Source organism: Urocampus carinirostris, chromosome 13, assembly GCF_059441175.1.
Source record: "Urocampus carinirostris isolate Australia breed hairy pipefish chromosome 13, RoL_Ucar_1.0, whole genome shotgun sequence".
Classification (NCBI taxonomy): Eukaryota; Metazoa; Chordata; class Actinopteri; order Syngnathiformes; family Syngnathidae; genus Urocampus; species Urocampus carinirostris.
This window is the reverse complement of record NC_142361.1, coordinates 5,712,274-5,727,388: the sequence shown is the minus strand read 5'-3', so window position 1 is coordinate 5,727,388 and position 15,115 is coordinate 5,712,274. Positions and strand designations below refer to the sequence as shown.

At 40.8% G+C, this 15,115-nt stretch overlaps 1 protein-coding gene across 1 annotated transcript in view; it reads left to right on the top strand.

Moving 5' to 3' along the window:
• Positions 1–1,074: 1,074 nt before the first annotated feature.
• The window catches only part of wdpcp (WD repeat containing planar cell polarity effector), a 118,439-nt gene continuing 104,398 nt past the window's right edge, over positions 1,075–15,115 (top strand). Inside the window, 8 exon segments of the mRNA XM_088351996.1 lie at positions 1,075–1,135; positions 4,833–4,877; positions 10,867–10,917; positions 12,900–12,921; positions 12,923–12,968; positions 14,745–14,788; positions 14,790–14,802; positions 14,996–15,110. Of these exon segments, the coding sequence (XP_088208122.1) occupies positions 1,075–1,135; positions 4,833–4,877; positions 10,867–10,917; positions 12,900–12,921; positions 12,923–12,968; positions 14,745–14,788; positions 14,790–14,802; positions 14,996–15,110 (397 nt within the window).

Genomic DNA, 15,115 nt, shown 5'->3' with positions numbered 1-15,115 from the left:
TCATTTTTCACTATGTTCTTTAAAGAGAACTGTTTTGCCTATTTGAGTTGAAAACAACACTTTCAACCTCTGTAAATAATAACACTCTGTGGCACTGTCCCAATAGGAGCACATGGCCATGACATGTTTTTTTTCAGCATGTAACATTTGTTACTAATTAAAAAAAGCAATCAGTGAATTATTTTTACAAAAAAACAGTTAATAATAAAATAAACATGTGACCAAAGGAAGTAGGCTCAAGCTGAAGCTTTGAAGTGTCTACCCATATTCATTTTTTTTCCTTGCAGGGAAGAGATGTTCAAACCAAAACAAGAAAACATAAATATACCACACAAAGAAAACTTAGAAAACAAAGAAATGACTTGTAATACTTATAATAGTAACACTAGTGACTCCTTAATCATGTAATACCCAAATAAACTCTTGATGTTTTAATCTTTTTTAGTATATCTATGTAAAATATGTATAATATATGAATTTTTCAAATTGGTGTAAGTGTGACATTGGACCTTACGAACAACTGTTATCAACTGTGCGTGGGCGGTCATGTCACAAGATCATCAGGACCAGCCAAGATCACCCTCCAGGGCACAATCCAAGGGGGTAGGGGGAAAGGGAGACTGAAAAAAGACCTTGACCAACAACATTAAGGAATGGACTGGGGCCAACTTTTCCACGAACCCGAAACAGACCAGGAACGTCAACAGTGAAGAAAGATGTCCAGAGTTATGTCCTTATTGGTGCCCGACGACCGAGGCGGTTAAGAGATCCGTGAACTGTAAAATGTGACGTCACTTAACACCTCATTTCTTGTCACTGCTGCTATGTTAAAAAAATGTTTTTTTTTTATTATTGTAATTATGGATGTTTTATTTCAGCTTTATGAGATTCTTTTTAAAAATATCAAAGACCTTCCCAACATATCAAAATAATTATCATACTGTGAGGCAACACGGGGAAATGTGTACATATCAGGATACTTGGATATTGTTATATCCCTAGTTTTCAGTGTTGTCTCTTAAGATTTTTCTGTTTTTTGTTAAGAAGCAGAATTGGGTAACGCCGGTCTGTCAGATGGCTTTCTGCCTGGCTGAGCTACATTTGTGGTCCACCAAGAGCTCCCTCCAAGTCCAAGGTACCGCTAATATATTGATCTCGGCCACTAGTTCTCTCTCGTCCCTGCCGCCACACTCCATTCGTCCCCTCATTCCGCTTCCACATGTCATCACTCACTTTGTTTGCTCTCCACTGGCTGTCAACGGCAGTGCGTTCAGTCAACAACAGTCCACGTTGTCGTCGTTGGGCACTGTTGACATTTTTGTGTTACCCTTTCAGCTACTTTTGAAAAAAATGTTTTGCTTATGTCACCTAAATAGCATTCGTAGGTGCCTTAAAAAGATAATCAAAACTCTCCAACTTTCTATTTTAAAATATTGTTGTGATCTGTCGTCTTTTTCTTCCGTTAGAATGTACGGAAATATCCTGTGACAGCAATGCAGGCAATAGTCAACTGCAATCAGAATTCAGACATTCGGACCAATACGATGGAATCAAATAAACAACATTAAATAAACAATGGTTTCAATTATGTCACCCCAATCAACAAAGTACCATTTTTGTGTCCTCAGTCCAAAAATGTGCTCCATAGCTGTGCCTGGTGTATTGACAAGTTGTGCTCCTACATCGCTTTCCAGAACCGTTGACTGACATTTTATATGTATGGATACAACTGGGGCATTTTAGCCGTGGGGACAAGAAATAAAATGGACAAGTGCACAAAAGGCATGTTTTGTGAATAAGCCGTAGTTAGTGTGTATCATTTGATTTTCTTCTACAAGTCCACAGTTCCTTGCGGCCCTGCACTACAAAAAAATGTCACAGATGAAGGGCTATGTGTGCGCACTAATATGCACATGTCATCAGACCATTCAAATGCATACACTTGCATGAGTAATTGTAAAATGAAAATAAAAAAACCCAACCATTTCAATATGACCATTTTCAGTCCCATTAAAGCCAAAATCAGGTTTTTGTTTGCATTTACATGGATTTACATAACGAGAAATAGTCCGATTTCAATGCATGAAAATGTGAGCATTGAGTGAGAACACATTTTCAAGTGGATGTGTATTCTTTCTCATAACCATACAAAATAACATGATAGTGGTCTGACAACGGACAGTACACATTTTGTCAGTTTCCGTACTCGCCACATATCGTTCCATCTCTTCCAAATGCTCCGCTCCACCATTTTCTTGTTTTCTTTCCCTTCCATCCCATCTTTCACAGTCTGTTGGACTTGGTCTGTTGGAAGATAGGGCCTTTTTTAAAGCAGAGATGACATGTGAATGTGTCCCATATGCATCTCGGTTGTCATGGTTTACCTTTTTTCTTTCCCTTTTTAACCTTCAGTCTCGCAAAAAAAACGTGGTAGGATAAATCTTGACAAACAAGAATGCTCGCTGAGTCGTGACACACCGTGTTTATATTGCTACAGTGTATACGCTCTCATTCAAAAGTTTGGGGTCACTTTGAATTTTTCTTATTTTTGAAGGGAAAGCACTATTTTTTCCCAATTAATATATATTGAACTCATCAGAAATACACCACATATATTGTTATTGTGGTAAAATACTATTTTAGCTGCAAGTGTCAGTTTTTAAATGCAATATATACATAGGTATATAGAGGCCCATTTCTAGCAACCAGCACTTCGGTGTTCTAATAGTACATTGTGTTTGCTAATTGCTAAATAATGATTAGAAAACCTTGTGCAATGATGATAGAAATGGTATAAATCTGGCTTTCCTTTGAGCTAGTCAAATCATCTCATTTGTGGTTGTGATCAAGCTTTTAGATTGGCCAGAAAAAGAAAGTTTTTACATGAAACTCGACAGTCTATTCCTGTTCTAAGAATTGAAGGGTATTCCATGCAATGTTCCCTCTAATTTTCCACGGGTCTGAGCGTTCGCACAAAGTCGGTGAGCAACGCTTGAAACAACAGTGAGCAACCAAAATCCCAAGTGTGGCAAGATAATTGATTATCAAACATGTCCAAAACTTGACATTTTGCTGAGTTTCCGGCGATGCAAAAATTATTTTTCTCTTTTAAATGAATTGACTCATGTACTATTGCAAAGGTTGTACGGCCCACAAACGTCATTTGTTCTTACAATTCTTTCACAAGTTGTCCATTTCTTTTTTTTTCCTGATATATTTTGTAGCATAATATTAACATTTTTGGGGGCTTATTTAGTCGGTTGCAAGATACAGACCGTTCTTAATCACATTTTTAGTGGAAGTACAATGTTGGCAACAAGATTCACTTGATATAATTGGAAATTATTTGAATGCAACACAAACTTTTTCTTCTTTTTTCCCTGTTTTTTTTTTTCTATGTTTTTAAAAAGTCTCATTGTGTTTATTTTTTCTGAGCTGTTACTTTTTTCTTTTTGTTCTCTATTTACTTTTTTCCTGCGTTTCTTTCTTTTCTTTTTTTCTGGCTTTTTTCAAAATGTTTCCTTCTTTTTTTCTCTTCCTTTTGTTCCTTTTTTTCTCAGCTCTTCACTACTTTTTCATTTTGGTATTTTTTTCTTTTTTGTTCCATTCCCCCCTTCTTTTAGTAATTTAAGTTTAGGACCCGAAAGAGACAGTTCCTTTTAGTGAGCCGAGCCGAAGAAGCCAGTTCTCGACAAACTCTACTAACTTTACTCAACTTCGTTCTAGTTCGACTCAACTTCAAAATTCCGCATTTAGGACACAACGTCGGGGGAAAGCGTGTACTTTTACATTCATGCACTGTAACTTTGACTTAAGTCGCTTGTTAATTAGTAATTTTGAGCCCTCATTTTTGTGCGCTGGCTAGATTTTCTTGTGCGCTGAGAATGCAAGAAGTGCGCACTTGCGCACGCGCGCAGCTTAGAGGGAACACTGATTGCATGTGAGCCAAGCCAAGCAACTGAAGATCTCCTACCATCATGTGTATTACTTTGTTCATAGAACAGCACAACAGTCTTTAACCAGAGTAGAAAGAAAATTGGGAGACCCCGCTTCACAACCAAGCAAGAGGGCAAGCATATTAAAGTCTATAGTCCTATAAATAGACCCTTTTCAGGTCCTCCACTAGCAGTTTCATTAATAGTACCCGCAAAACACCAATTTCAACATCTACAGTGAAGAGGTGACTCCGGGATGCTGGCCTGGAAGACATTGTGAAAGAAAAAGCCAAATCTGAAAGTGGACAAACAAAGTAAGAGATAGATATGGGAAAAAGAACAATGTCATTTGACTACTCATTTGATAAATAAAACTATGACTTTAGCATGGTGTCTGAATACCTATGATCTTGTGATATTACAGTTTTTCTTTGGTAATTAAAAAAAGTACATTTTATTTGTCATTAATGTACACTTGTAACCCCATCTGCTTAAGCACCATAGAGCAGAAAACTGTTAACCTCAGAAATTTGTCACCACCGTTTTATTTTGTATTTGTCTGCTAGCATGTTTGTTTACTTTTAAAGTCTATGGGTACCCTTTTTAAAACACCTCCCACCCATCTACCGGTTTCCATTACTGAACCTCCCGATTCTCCACTAGCGTCTTTTTCTCTCACCTTCTGCCAGTGGTCTTATCTAAAGCGCAGTGTTGGCAGATGGGACAGGCCAGTGGCTGATAGCAATTGTTTATGCCACGGAGCAAAATTTGCTGATTTGTCTTGTGCGTGTGTGTGTGTGTGTGTGTGTGTGTGTGTGTGTGTGTTTACCCTGAAAACACGATGATGATCTCCTGCTTTTCCCATCCCTATTTCCCCTTCCCTCTTTTGCCCTACAGACATAGATATTGGCACGTATCAGTATCACGATAAAGCAGAGCCAGGTAAACAGTGTTTACATTGTTTCTGAGTTTACATTCAATACTAATTGGTTTTGTTTGCACATAAGAACTATTTACACGATGTGTATGTGCTTTTTTGACATCTTGGTCATAGCTGCGGGATTTTCATACTAAAATATGTGCACAGGTCGTTACTATTATGATTAATCTAGCCCGATTGTTGCTGGTGTTGACCTGGGGTCTAGCCACAAAGCCATACGAAAGCTAAACTATTGACTTTCTATGAGCTCTCACAGCAAGACGTCCTCCTCCCACTCAGGCCAGAAATTGCTTGTCCTCAGGCCGGGAGGTTTTGTCTCCGATTTTTGTTTGTATCAAACAGTAAAAATATCTGGAAGTCTAGACAGTTTAACAAGTCTTTTAGACGTCACAATTGGTCAATGTACATGAATAAATAATCTTACATTTTTCTTGTTATGTATTCTTGTAAAATATGGTAGTACATACATTTAATTAAAAAAAAAAGAAAAACGTTTCCCTCTTACAAAAAACGGTCTGTAAATTATTCAACTGTTTATTGATGGGCCCATTCAGATCTCAGTTGCTCCTTAAAACGGCAGAAGTAAACAGTGGTATAATCAAAAGCGGATGATCTCTATTATTCTAGAAATGCCTTTGTTACAATATACACTCACCAGCCACTTTATTAGGTATACCATGCTAGTAATGCGTTGGACCCCTTTTGCCTTCAGAACTCCCACAATTCTTCCTGGCATTGATTCAAAAAGGTGTTTTAAGCATTCCTCAGAGTTTGGTCCATATTGACATGATGGCATCACACAGTTGGCGCAGATTTGTCGGCTGCACATCCATGATGCGAATCTCCCGTTCCACCATACCCCAAAGATGCCATATTGAATTAAGATTTGGTGGTGGGAGGCCATTTGAGTACAGTGAACTCATTGTCATATTTAAGAAACGAGTATGAGATGATTCCAGATTTATGACATGGCGCATTAGCCTTCTGAAAGTCGCCATCAGAAGTTGGGTACATTGTGGTCATTAAGGGATTACCCTTAGATGTGATTTCAAGGTTCTCTTAGTATTATACAAAATCATACATGGACTTGCTCCATCTTATCTTTCAGATCTGATTTCCCCCTATGTCCCGGTCCGAAGCCTACGATCTGAGAGTGCCGGTCTTCTGGTGATCCCAAGAGCAAAGAAGTGTTCTGCTGGTTCGAGAGCGTTCTCCATCCGGGCACCGGTGCTGTGGAATGCTCTTCCCCCTGAGATCTGATCTGCAACCTCAGTGGAAATGTTTAAATCTAAGCTTAAAACTCACTTCTACTCCATAGCATATGAATAACCTACTCTTCTCGTCGTCTAAAAAATAGTCTGTGTAATACAGTGTAATAATCTGTGAAGCCCTTTGAGATTCTTCGTGATTTAGGGCTATACAAATAAAAATGACTTGACTTGACTTGACTTGACATGGTCAGCAACAATACTTAGGTAGGCTGAGGCATTGCAACAATTCTCAATGTCTACCAAGGGGCCCAAAGAGTGACAAGAAAATATTTGCCAAACCATTACACAACCACCACCAGCCTGAACCATTGGTACAAGGCAGGATGGATCTATGCTTTCATGTTGTTAACGCCAAATTCTGACCCTACCATCCGGATGTTGCAGCAGAAATCGAGACCCATTAGACCAGGCAACGTTTTTCAAATCTTCTACTGTCCAATTTCGATGAGCTTGTGCAAATTGTAGCCTCAGTTTGCTGTTCTTAGCCGAAAGGTGTGGCACCCAGAATGGTCTTTTGTGCCTCAAAGTTCGATGTACTGTGTGTTCAGAGATGCTCTCCTGCCTACATTTCTATTAACTCGAACCACTGCGATGGTGGGATGCATCAGAAGTGGGCAGGAGGAGGAGTACAGGAAATTGATTCAGGACTTGGTCCAATGGAGCGACGCAAACCACCTGCACCTGAACACCACCAAGACCAGGGAGATGGTGGTGGACTTCAGGAGAACTAGAAATCACCCAATTCCTGTAAGCATCGTTACAGCACGTCACATTGGGTATTTGTATATTGTATTCTTTTTGCTTTATTATTGTATTGTTCTCAGCGCAGGGATGCTGCTGGAAATGTGAATCTATCTATCTATCTATCTATCTATCTATCTATCTATCTATCTATCTATCTATCTATCTATCTATCTATCTATCTATCTATCTATCTATCTATCTATCTATCTATCTATCTATCTATCTATCTATCTATCTATCTATCTATCTATCTTATTGGTCATTCTCCTCTGACATCTAGCATCAACAAGGCTTTTCCGCCCACTGTGTATTTTTTCTTTTGCAGACCATTCTTTTCAGACCTTAGAGATAGTTCTGGGTAAATATACCAGTAGATCAGGAGTTAATGAGGTAATTGACCAGCCTTTCTGGTCTCAACAACCTTGCCACGTATAAAGTCACTCAAATCACCTTTCTCCCCCATATTGATGCTCGGTTCGGACTGCAGGAGGTTGTCTTGACCACGTCTACATGCCTAAATTCACTGAGTTGCCGCCATGTGATTGGCTGTTTAAAAATGAAGTGTTAACGAGTAGTTGGACAGCTACTTAATAAAGTATATATATATATATATATATATATATATATATATATATATAATATATATATATACAGTATATATATATACAGTATATATATATATGTGTGTGTGTGTGTGTGTCCATCCATCCATCCATCCATTATCTTCCGCTCATCTGGGGTCAGGTCGCGGGGGCAACAGCCTTAAAAGGGAAGCCCAGAGGTCCCTATCCCAAGCCACCTCCTCCAGCTCATCCGACGGGACCCCGAGGCGTTCCCAAGCCAGCCGAGAGACATAGTCTCTCCAGCGTGTCCTGGGTCGTCCCCGGGCCCTCCTACCGGTGGGACATGCCCGGAACACCTCCCAAGGGAGGCGTCCAGGAGGCATCCTTATCAGATGCCCGAGCCACCTCAACTCGCTCCTCTCAATGCGGAGGAGCAGTGGCTCAATACAGAGTCCCTCCCGGATGACTGAGCTTCTCACCTTATCTCTGAGGGAAAATCCAGACACCCTGTAGAGTAAACTCATTTCGAACACTTGTATCCGGGATCCTGTTCTTTCGGTGAGGGTAGGGACGTAGATCGACCGGTAGATCGTCAGCTTTTCCTTTCGGCTCAGCTCCCTCTTCACCACGACGGACCGGTACAGGGTCCGAATGACGGCAGACGCTGCACCGACCCGTCTGTCGATCTCCCCTTCCATCCTACCCTCACTCGTGAACAAGTCCCCAAGATACTATAACTTCTCCACTTGGGGCAAGATCTCATCCCCAACCTGGAAGGAGCATGCCACCCTTTTCCTGCTGAGTACCATGGTCTCGGACTTAGAGGAGCTGAAGATCACGGCCAGAGGAAGCCAACAGTACCACGTCATCTGCAAAAAGCAGTGACGCAATGCTGAGGCCCCCAAACCGGACTCCATCCCCACCAAGGCTGCGCCTAGAAATTCTGTCCATAAAAGTTATGAACAGAATTGGTGACAAAGGGCAGCCCTGGCGGAGTCCAACCCTTACCGGGAACGAATTCGACTTACTGCCGGCAGACCAGACTCTGGTACCTAGCATACAGGGACTGAACAGCCCTATTAAGACTGTGCTGTACCCCATTCTCCCGAAGCACCCCCCACAGGGCCTTCCGAGGAACAACGTTGAATGCCTTCTCCAAGCCCACAGAACACATGTAGCCGACTTAATACTTCCACTAGTTGCCCAGGGGACCATGCTGCCATAATGGAAAACCACTTAAGTGTACAATCGTGCCTTAAAACATTGCATTTGCAGATAAAAATATTTTCAAAGTGATTGCATTGATAATCATCCCAGAGACATGATAATTGCACAAAGCCTTTTGTTAAGTAATTTGGCCACAACCAAATGAAGAATAATGTGTTTGTTTAAGGGAAGTGAGGCTGTATGATTTTTGCTCTGGAAGAGGTTTCTAAAACTTCCTATTTTGAGTGACCATAGTTTGTTTATGACTGATAATCAACTCAAAATATATCTGTAAAGATCTTGCATTCTGCATTAGGTGTTTTTCCTGACAGGCAAACACCCATGCACCCTCAAGGACCCTGCAGAGTGTGCAGAGCTGGTCCAGTGTTCCACGGCCAGGGCAAAAACCACACTGTTCCTCCTGAATCCGAGGTTCGACCTTCTGGCGTACCCTCCTCTCCAGTACCCCTGAATAGACCTTACCAGTGAGGCTGAGAAGTGTGATTCCCCTTTAGTCGGAACACACTCTCCGGTCCCCCTTCTTAAAGAGGGTAACCACCACCCCAGTCTGCCAGTCCAGAGGCACTGTCCCCGATGTCCACGCGATGTTGCAGAGGCGTGCCATGACACATCCACATCCATAATATCCATAATGTGTGTATATATGTATATATATATATATATATATATATATATATATATATAAAAGCTTTCAAGCCATACATTCCTAAACCTTGACCAATTGGTTTTATTTATATTTTCCGTTTAAATATTTTTTTTAATTCAATTGCTGCCTTCTTCCTTTTCTCCAAGTGAAAGAACAAGTCTCTGCCTCCACTACCCTTCATTGTAAAACATCTAAATGCAAAGATAAATTATAGTTTCTTGAATGGTTCACATGATAACGGTTAAATGGGTTAGTTGAATTACCTTCACTTGGGTTAAGAGAGCTCAGCTGACACTGGACAGAATTCCTGTTTGGAGACATTAGTGTCTTTGACAGTTACACTCCTCGCACCCACTAGAGGGAGACCCCGGCTCATTGGAGCACCTCAGGGGAGCCCTGCAGCCAAATAGCCCACCAGCTTACCCCTCAGACTCACAACCACGCAGCCCTTGCCTTGAGCAGGTGCCTTTGACTGGGCCTGCCTTCACTCCAACCCACCCCACCCCTTATCTGATTATACGGCTTATCCAGGCAAGAGGCGCCATTGTTAGGTTGATGAATGAATTGCCTTTTTGGTGGATATAAAACAGGGCTCTGAAATGTTTGCAAGAGTGTGTATCCAGGAAAAATGTAGATATTTTCGATTTATCATATGAATCACAACTCGCTGAATCGCCCACTATGTACGATATTTTCCGGACCATAAAACCCACCAAAAACTCCAAATAGGCCAGAAATTCGAAAGTGCGCCCATGCTCCTTATATACCACAGAGTACAGTGAATAATATTGTAAATGCATACAGTATTAATAGGTATGTGTGACTAAGCAAGGTTTATTTGAGCAATAATTGATCAATCGATAACCATCGCTGGCCAACATTTTAATACACAATGCAACGAGATTTGAAACGGGCCATGGTGGCGAGGGTGCCAACACTCTACCACTAGACCTCCAGTGGTACAGACGACATATGATAAGGCATTTTTTTTATTATCACACTAATTTTAATCTCGGTGCCTGAAACACTGTTTTGCATTCTGATGCAACAGTCCCTCCATTTCTTCACCTGTGTGTCTATAAAAAAGACAGAAACTGAAAACAGAAAGCCTTTCAACAGAATACTATAAAAGTTTTTTTTCCTATACTTATTAAACCGTCTTGTGGTAAACTAGTGATCCGCGTTTGATTTGTCTTGCAATCGATGCAATTTTAATCAGCGATACTAATCAACAATTGTTCATTGCACTGTTGGATGCTATGAGCACCACGGTTATACACAAATAATCATGGTAGCTCTTACAGTAGTTTCATTCATGCGCCGTATGTTTGGACAAATATGTGACAAAAGACCATTTTTAGGGGGTGCGCCTTAAATGCATTAGGTTAGTAAAACTCAACCCTTGACACCACTTTTACTGTTGTTATGAGTCACTAGTCACTATTTTCCTGACTTATAGGATTTTGGCGTGGTTAGTGGCATATTGTCAATCAAGGTGCACCTCTTCATCATACTCATATCTCTGTCTTCTTCCTTGCAGTCAATCACCAGGAGCATCACTGTTTCAATGAGAAAGAAGACTTTACAGAAGGTACACTAAACACATATTTTTGAAGATGTAGGTAGGCAATTATTAGTGTCTCTGGCAAATCACATCCTTTTATTCTCACCCTCCCACTCACCCAGTAGTTGAATACAAACACTCTTATCAGGAGACGAACACTCATCCCGCCGCCCTCCCTCCCCTTGAACCTACCACACCCACCCTCCTGCATTAACATATTGTTCCTCTTCCTCACACCCTTTCCAAACAGAAACCTTCATTTTCAATTCACAGATATTGCCTCCCATTTAAAACAAACTCCTTTTTTTCTTTTTTCTTTTTGCACTGTTTGCCATTGAAGCTGAGGAAGTATATACGGGGCCGCCAGCATATGCTCAAATTCAATTATGTGTTCCGTTTACTCTCGCCGCTTGGCCACCAGAGATGGAGAAAGCAACATGAAGTAGGCCTTTTGCACACGTGGCGATATGTGCCTCGCTGAGCAAGAGGTTGCGCCGGGGAGATAACTTGAGTGCGCCACAATTAAGCGTGCGCTTCTCCTTGAGGACACGTTTTTGAAAGGACGTTGGTCTACTCTGGGCTGTAATCGGCCGACTTAATACTTCCACTAGTTGCCCAGGGGACCATGCTGCCATAATGGAAAACCACTTTATTGTACAATCGTGCCTTAAAACATTGCATTTGCAGATACAAATATTTTCAAAGCGATTGCATTGATAATCATCCCAGAGACATGATAATTGCACAAAGCCTTTTGTTAAGTAATTTGGCCACAACAAATGAAGAATAATGTGTTTGTTTAAGGGAAGTGAGGCTGTATGATTTTTGCCCGGGAAAAGGTTTCTAAAACTTCCTATTTTAAGTGACCATAGTTTGTTTATGACTGATAATCAACTCAAAATATATCTGTAAAGATCTTGCATTCTGCATTAGGTGTTTTTCCTGTGAGATCAATTTTTAAAGGGGAACAAAATAAAAAACGTATGATTAATGTCATATCTGTCAACTTCAGCCGATTGCTCCCTTATTATTGATTCCAAAGACATGCATTTCAGGTGGATTGGCGGGTCCAAATTGTCCATAGGTGTGAATGAGCGAGTGAGTTGTCTGTCCCTGTGTGCCCTGCGATTGGCTGGCAACCAGTTCAGGGTGTCCCCTGCGCACTGCCCGATGATTGCTGGGATGGGCTCCAGCACCCCAGCGACCCTACTGAGGATAAGCAGTGCAGCTAATGAGATGAGATTATATATATATATATATATATATATATATATATATATATATATATCTATATTCACACACTCAATAATAGCAATCTACGGTGACAGTGTCATCTACTGCCAGTGACTGATAACAATAACATTTTAGTAGCAACAAATACAATTTCCAAATTACTCACAAGCTAGATATTTTTACAGTTCTTTGCACTTAGGGTGTTAACGACCCTCTGCCTCTCATAATTAAGTTATTTTGCTCTTCACCGTAGTCATTTTTATTCTGTTATGATGCTCCGCATACTATCAGCAATTAGTTTCTCAAGTATATGTCTCGCTAAACTTAAAAACTGTTTCTCATGTTGTATACAAATGTTTTTTTTCTTTCCATAAATTGACAAAAATGACAACTTTGTTATGTTTCAGGAGTTATCACAGAGACTTTGTTGAACTCCAAATTCATCCGTACACTATGGAAAATTCTCACACTCCCCCAAAAGTCATCCCACATTTATACTTTAATGCCCATGGATTAAAAAAACACCGGGGATGATTGATAATTCCTTCATTCAATTAGTGCGCCGAGTTATTAGTTTTCCAGAACATAATTGGCATCACTTCCGTCTTTCTTCTATGTGAATGTCTTATCACCACCTCTTATTCACCACATTGACCTCCTGTCACACTCAACCTAAATATGTCTGGATTTTGATGCATGCCCCTAGACCTCTCTCTCTTCAGTTTCTACTTGTAAAGTTCGTGTCACATGATCTCCGGCAACGTTTGGTCTTCTAGCTCGAGGCCATTCATGGATCCCCCAACCGACGTCCAGAGAGCCTCGGCGATTCGCTCAAGGAACTGGAGGTGCCCGCCAATGATGTTCAATCCACCCCTTTTGCCGGGCGTCGTCTTCCTCCCTCTGGGGATTTTCGGAGTTTTCCCTTTCCGAAACGCTTGATTGATTAACAAATAGGGCCATTCTCTATGCTTGCTACCTCTGCCCTTTACTCTCACCATCATTCTCGTTTGTTCTCTTGGATCCTTACTCCTCTCTCATCACCTTTCTTTTGGCCCAACTCTGTCATCGAGGGGGATATTTGAGGGGATCAGAAAACCTGGGGGCAGGCCCCTCATCCCTTCCCCTTACTCCCATTTTATTTGAATTTTCCTTCCTCTCGGCTGATTCACAGCACCACCAGTCCCAACAACCCTCGTCCCTGTTCTTGGGGCACCAGTACAGACCTGGCTTTGTCTGCTGGAACCTGTCTGTGGCCTCACACACGCATGCACATGCACACGCACTACTCACTCGTAACCATTGTCTGAAACCAGAAACACCCACTTTTACCTACACGCCCAACCTTCTCTTCCTTCTCCACCCACCCAATCATCGGAGGAGGGTTTGGAATGTGCTAGGAACGACTGACACACACACACAAACCCCTACTCAGAGCAAGCAGAAGAACCTGTGTTGGCAAGTGTCCATTTGCATGTACCCCCAGCACAATGAATTTAGTGGTGAATGGGTTTTGCAGATATAAAAAGCCAAATTCACCTTTTAAAATGGACTTGCACTTGCAGTTTTTTGAAAAAGTTTGGGCGCCCCTAATTATTATTATTATTGAGATTTTCATTCAAGTTATTGGTTGTTCTGATCAGCAATTCCAGTCAGATATATATTATAGCAGACAAACCTAGTGCTATTTGAGAATTGAAATTAGGTTTTTACAGATAGTGTGCAATAATTACTTAAACAAAAGTCGGTACGTGCATACATTTGGCCATGCCATTGCATGAATATTTAGTAGATCTCTAAGTAGGTCTTAAAACACTTTGTATAGGTTCCAATGAGTGTCTGGATTCTGGTTGAAGGTGTATTTGACCATTTTCTTAACAAAAGCTTGATAAGTTCAATAATGTAAACCCTGCAAAGGTAATTGCAAAAAATGCCAGTTCGTTATTTTGACTACTACTGTACTTTGTTGTGCGTTGTTTTAACTATTGTAAACTGTTTAAATCGATGTCACTATCAGCGAGTCTTTCTGCTGTTTTTTTTTTATTATTTTTACACTCTTTAGGGTGGACCTCCTTTTGTTACCTAGAAGACTTTATAAAAAGAAAGGGCTCAGGTTAGGGCTTTTAGAACAGGTTGGAATTTTTTATTCGGACTTGAGCTCTCTCCCGTTTTCCTTGGACGTTCTAAATCCATTGCTGTATTTTCTCCTTATTTTGAGTGTGTAATCAACATTAAACCTATCACATATCCAATTCAGTCAGATCTGATGGTTTCTAAGCATGGACAGCCCACTTTAAATCTCACCACAAATTTTCAATAACATTTAGGTCTGGAGGCTGTGATGGCCATTTTAAAAAGTTTTATTTGTTCCTATGCATAAATACTCAAAAAAATTTGAGCAGTGTTTAGGGTCATTGTGTTTTTGAGGTATCAGGCAAAAAGAATATTTCATCTGACTGAGATATTTTGTAAAAACTAATGCTCAGAAATGTTTCCAACCAGAATCAAGACCCTCATTGGAAGCTGTAGCGTCAAGTCATGTGACAAAAAGTAATTTCTTGCGGTTAGTGGTGACTGATTTTGACATGCTGGGATTCTATATGTCATCTTTCATTTTCATTCAGGTGCTGGTGTTGTCCAACACCTGCGTTCACACAAAATGGAGACACACATTGTTGTCAGGTACACACACATGCTTAGACGAATACAATTGTTTCTCCCTTATGGCACACCAGCGCCTCTGGTCAACTTAGAGCATAAAGGAATTAGTAGTTTCAGTGCAGTTTGCTTGATATGCTTCTTTACGTGTTTCCCTAGTGAGTATTCCCCACCTTAAAATGCCTGCTTTGTGTTTTCCTTTTGTGTCTTTGTGTAGATTTTGCTCAGCAATAGCATGCTCATAACCTTGACCCTCAGCATACCCGAACTCAAGCAAGTGTGTATTAACCGAACTTTAGTGGGACGACTGCCAGATGACACCGTCACTGATGGTCAG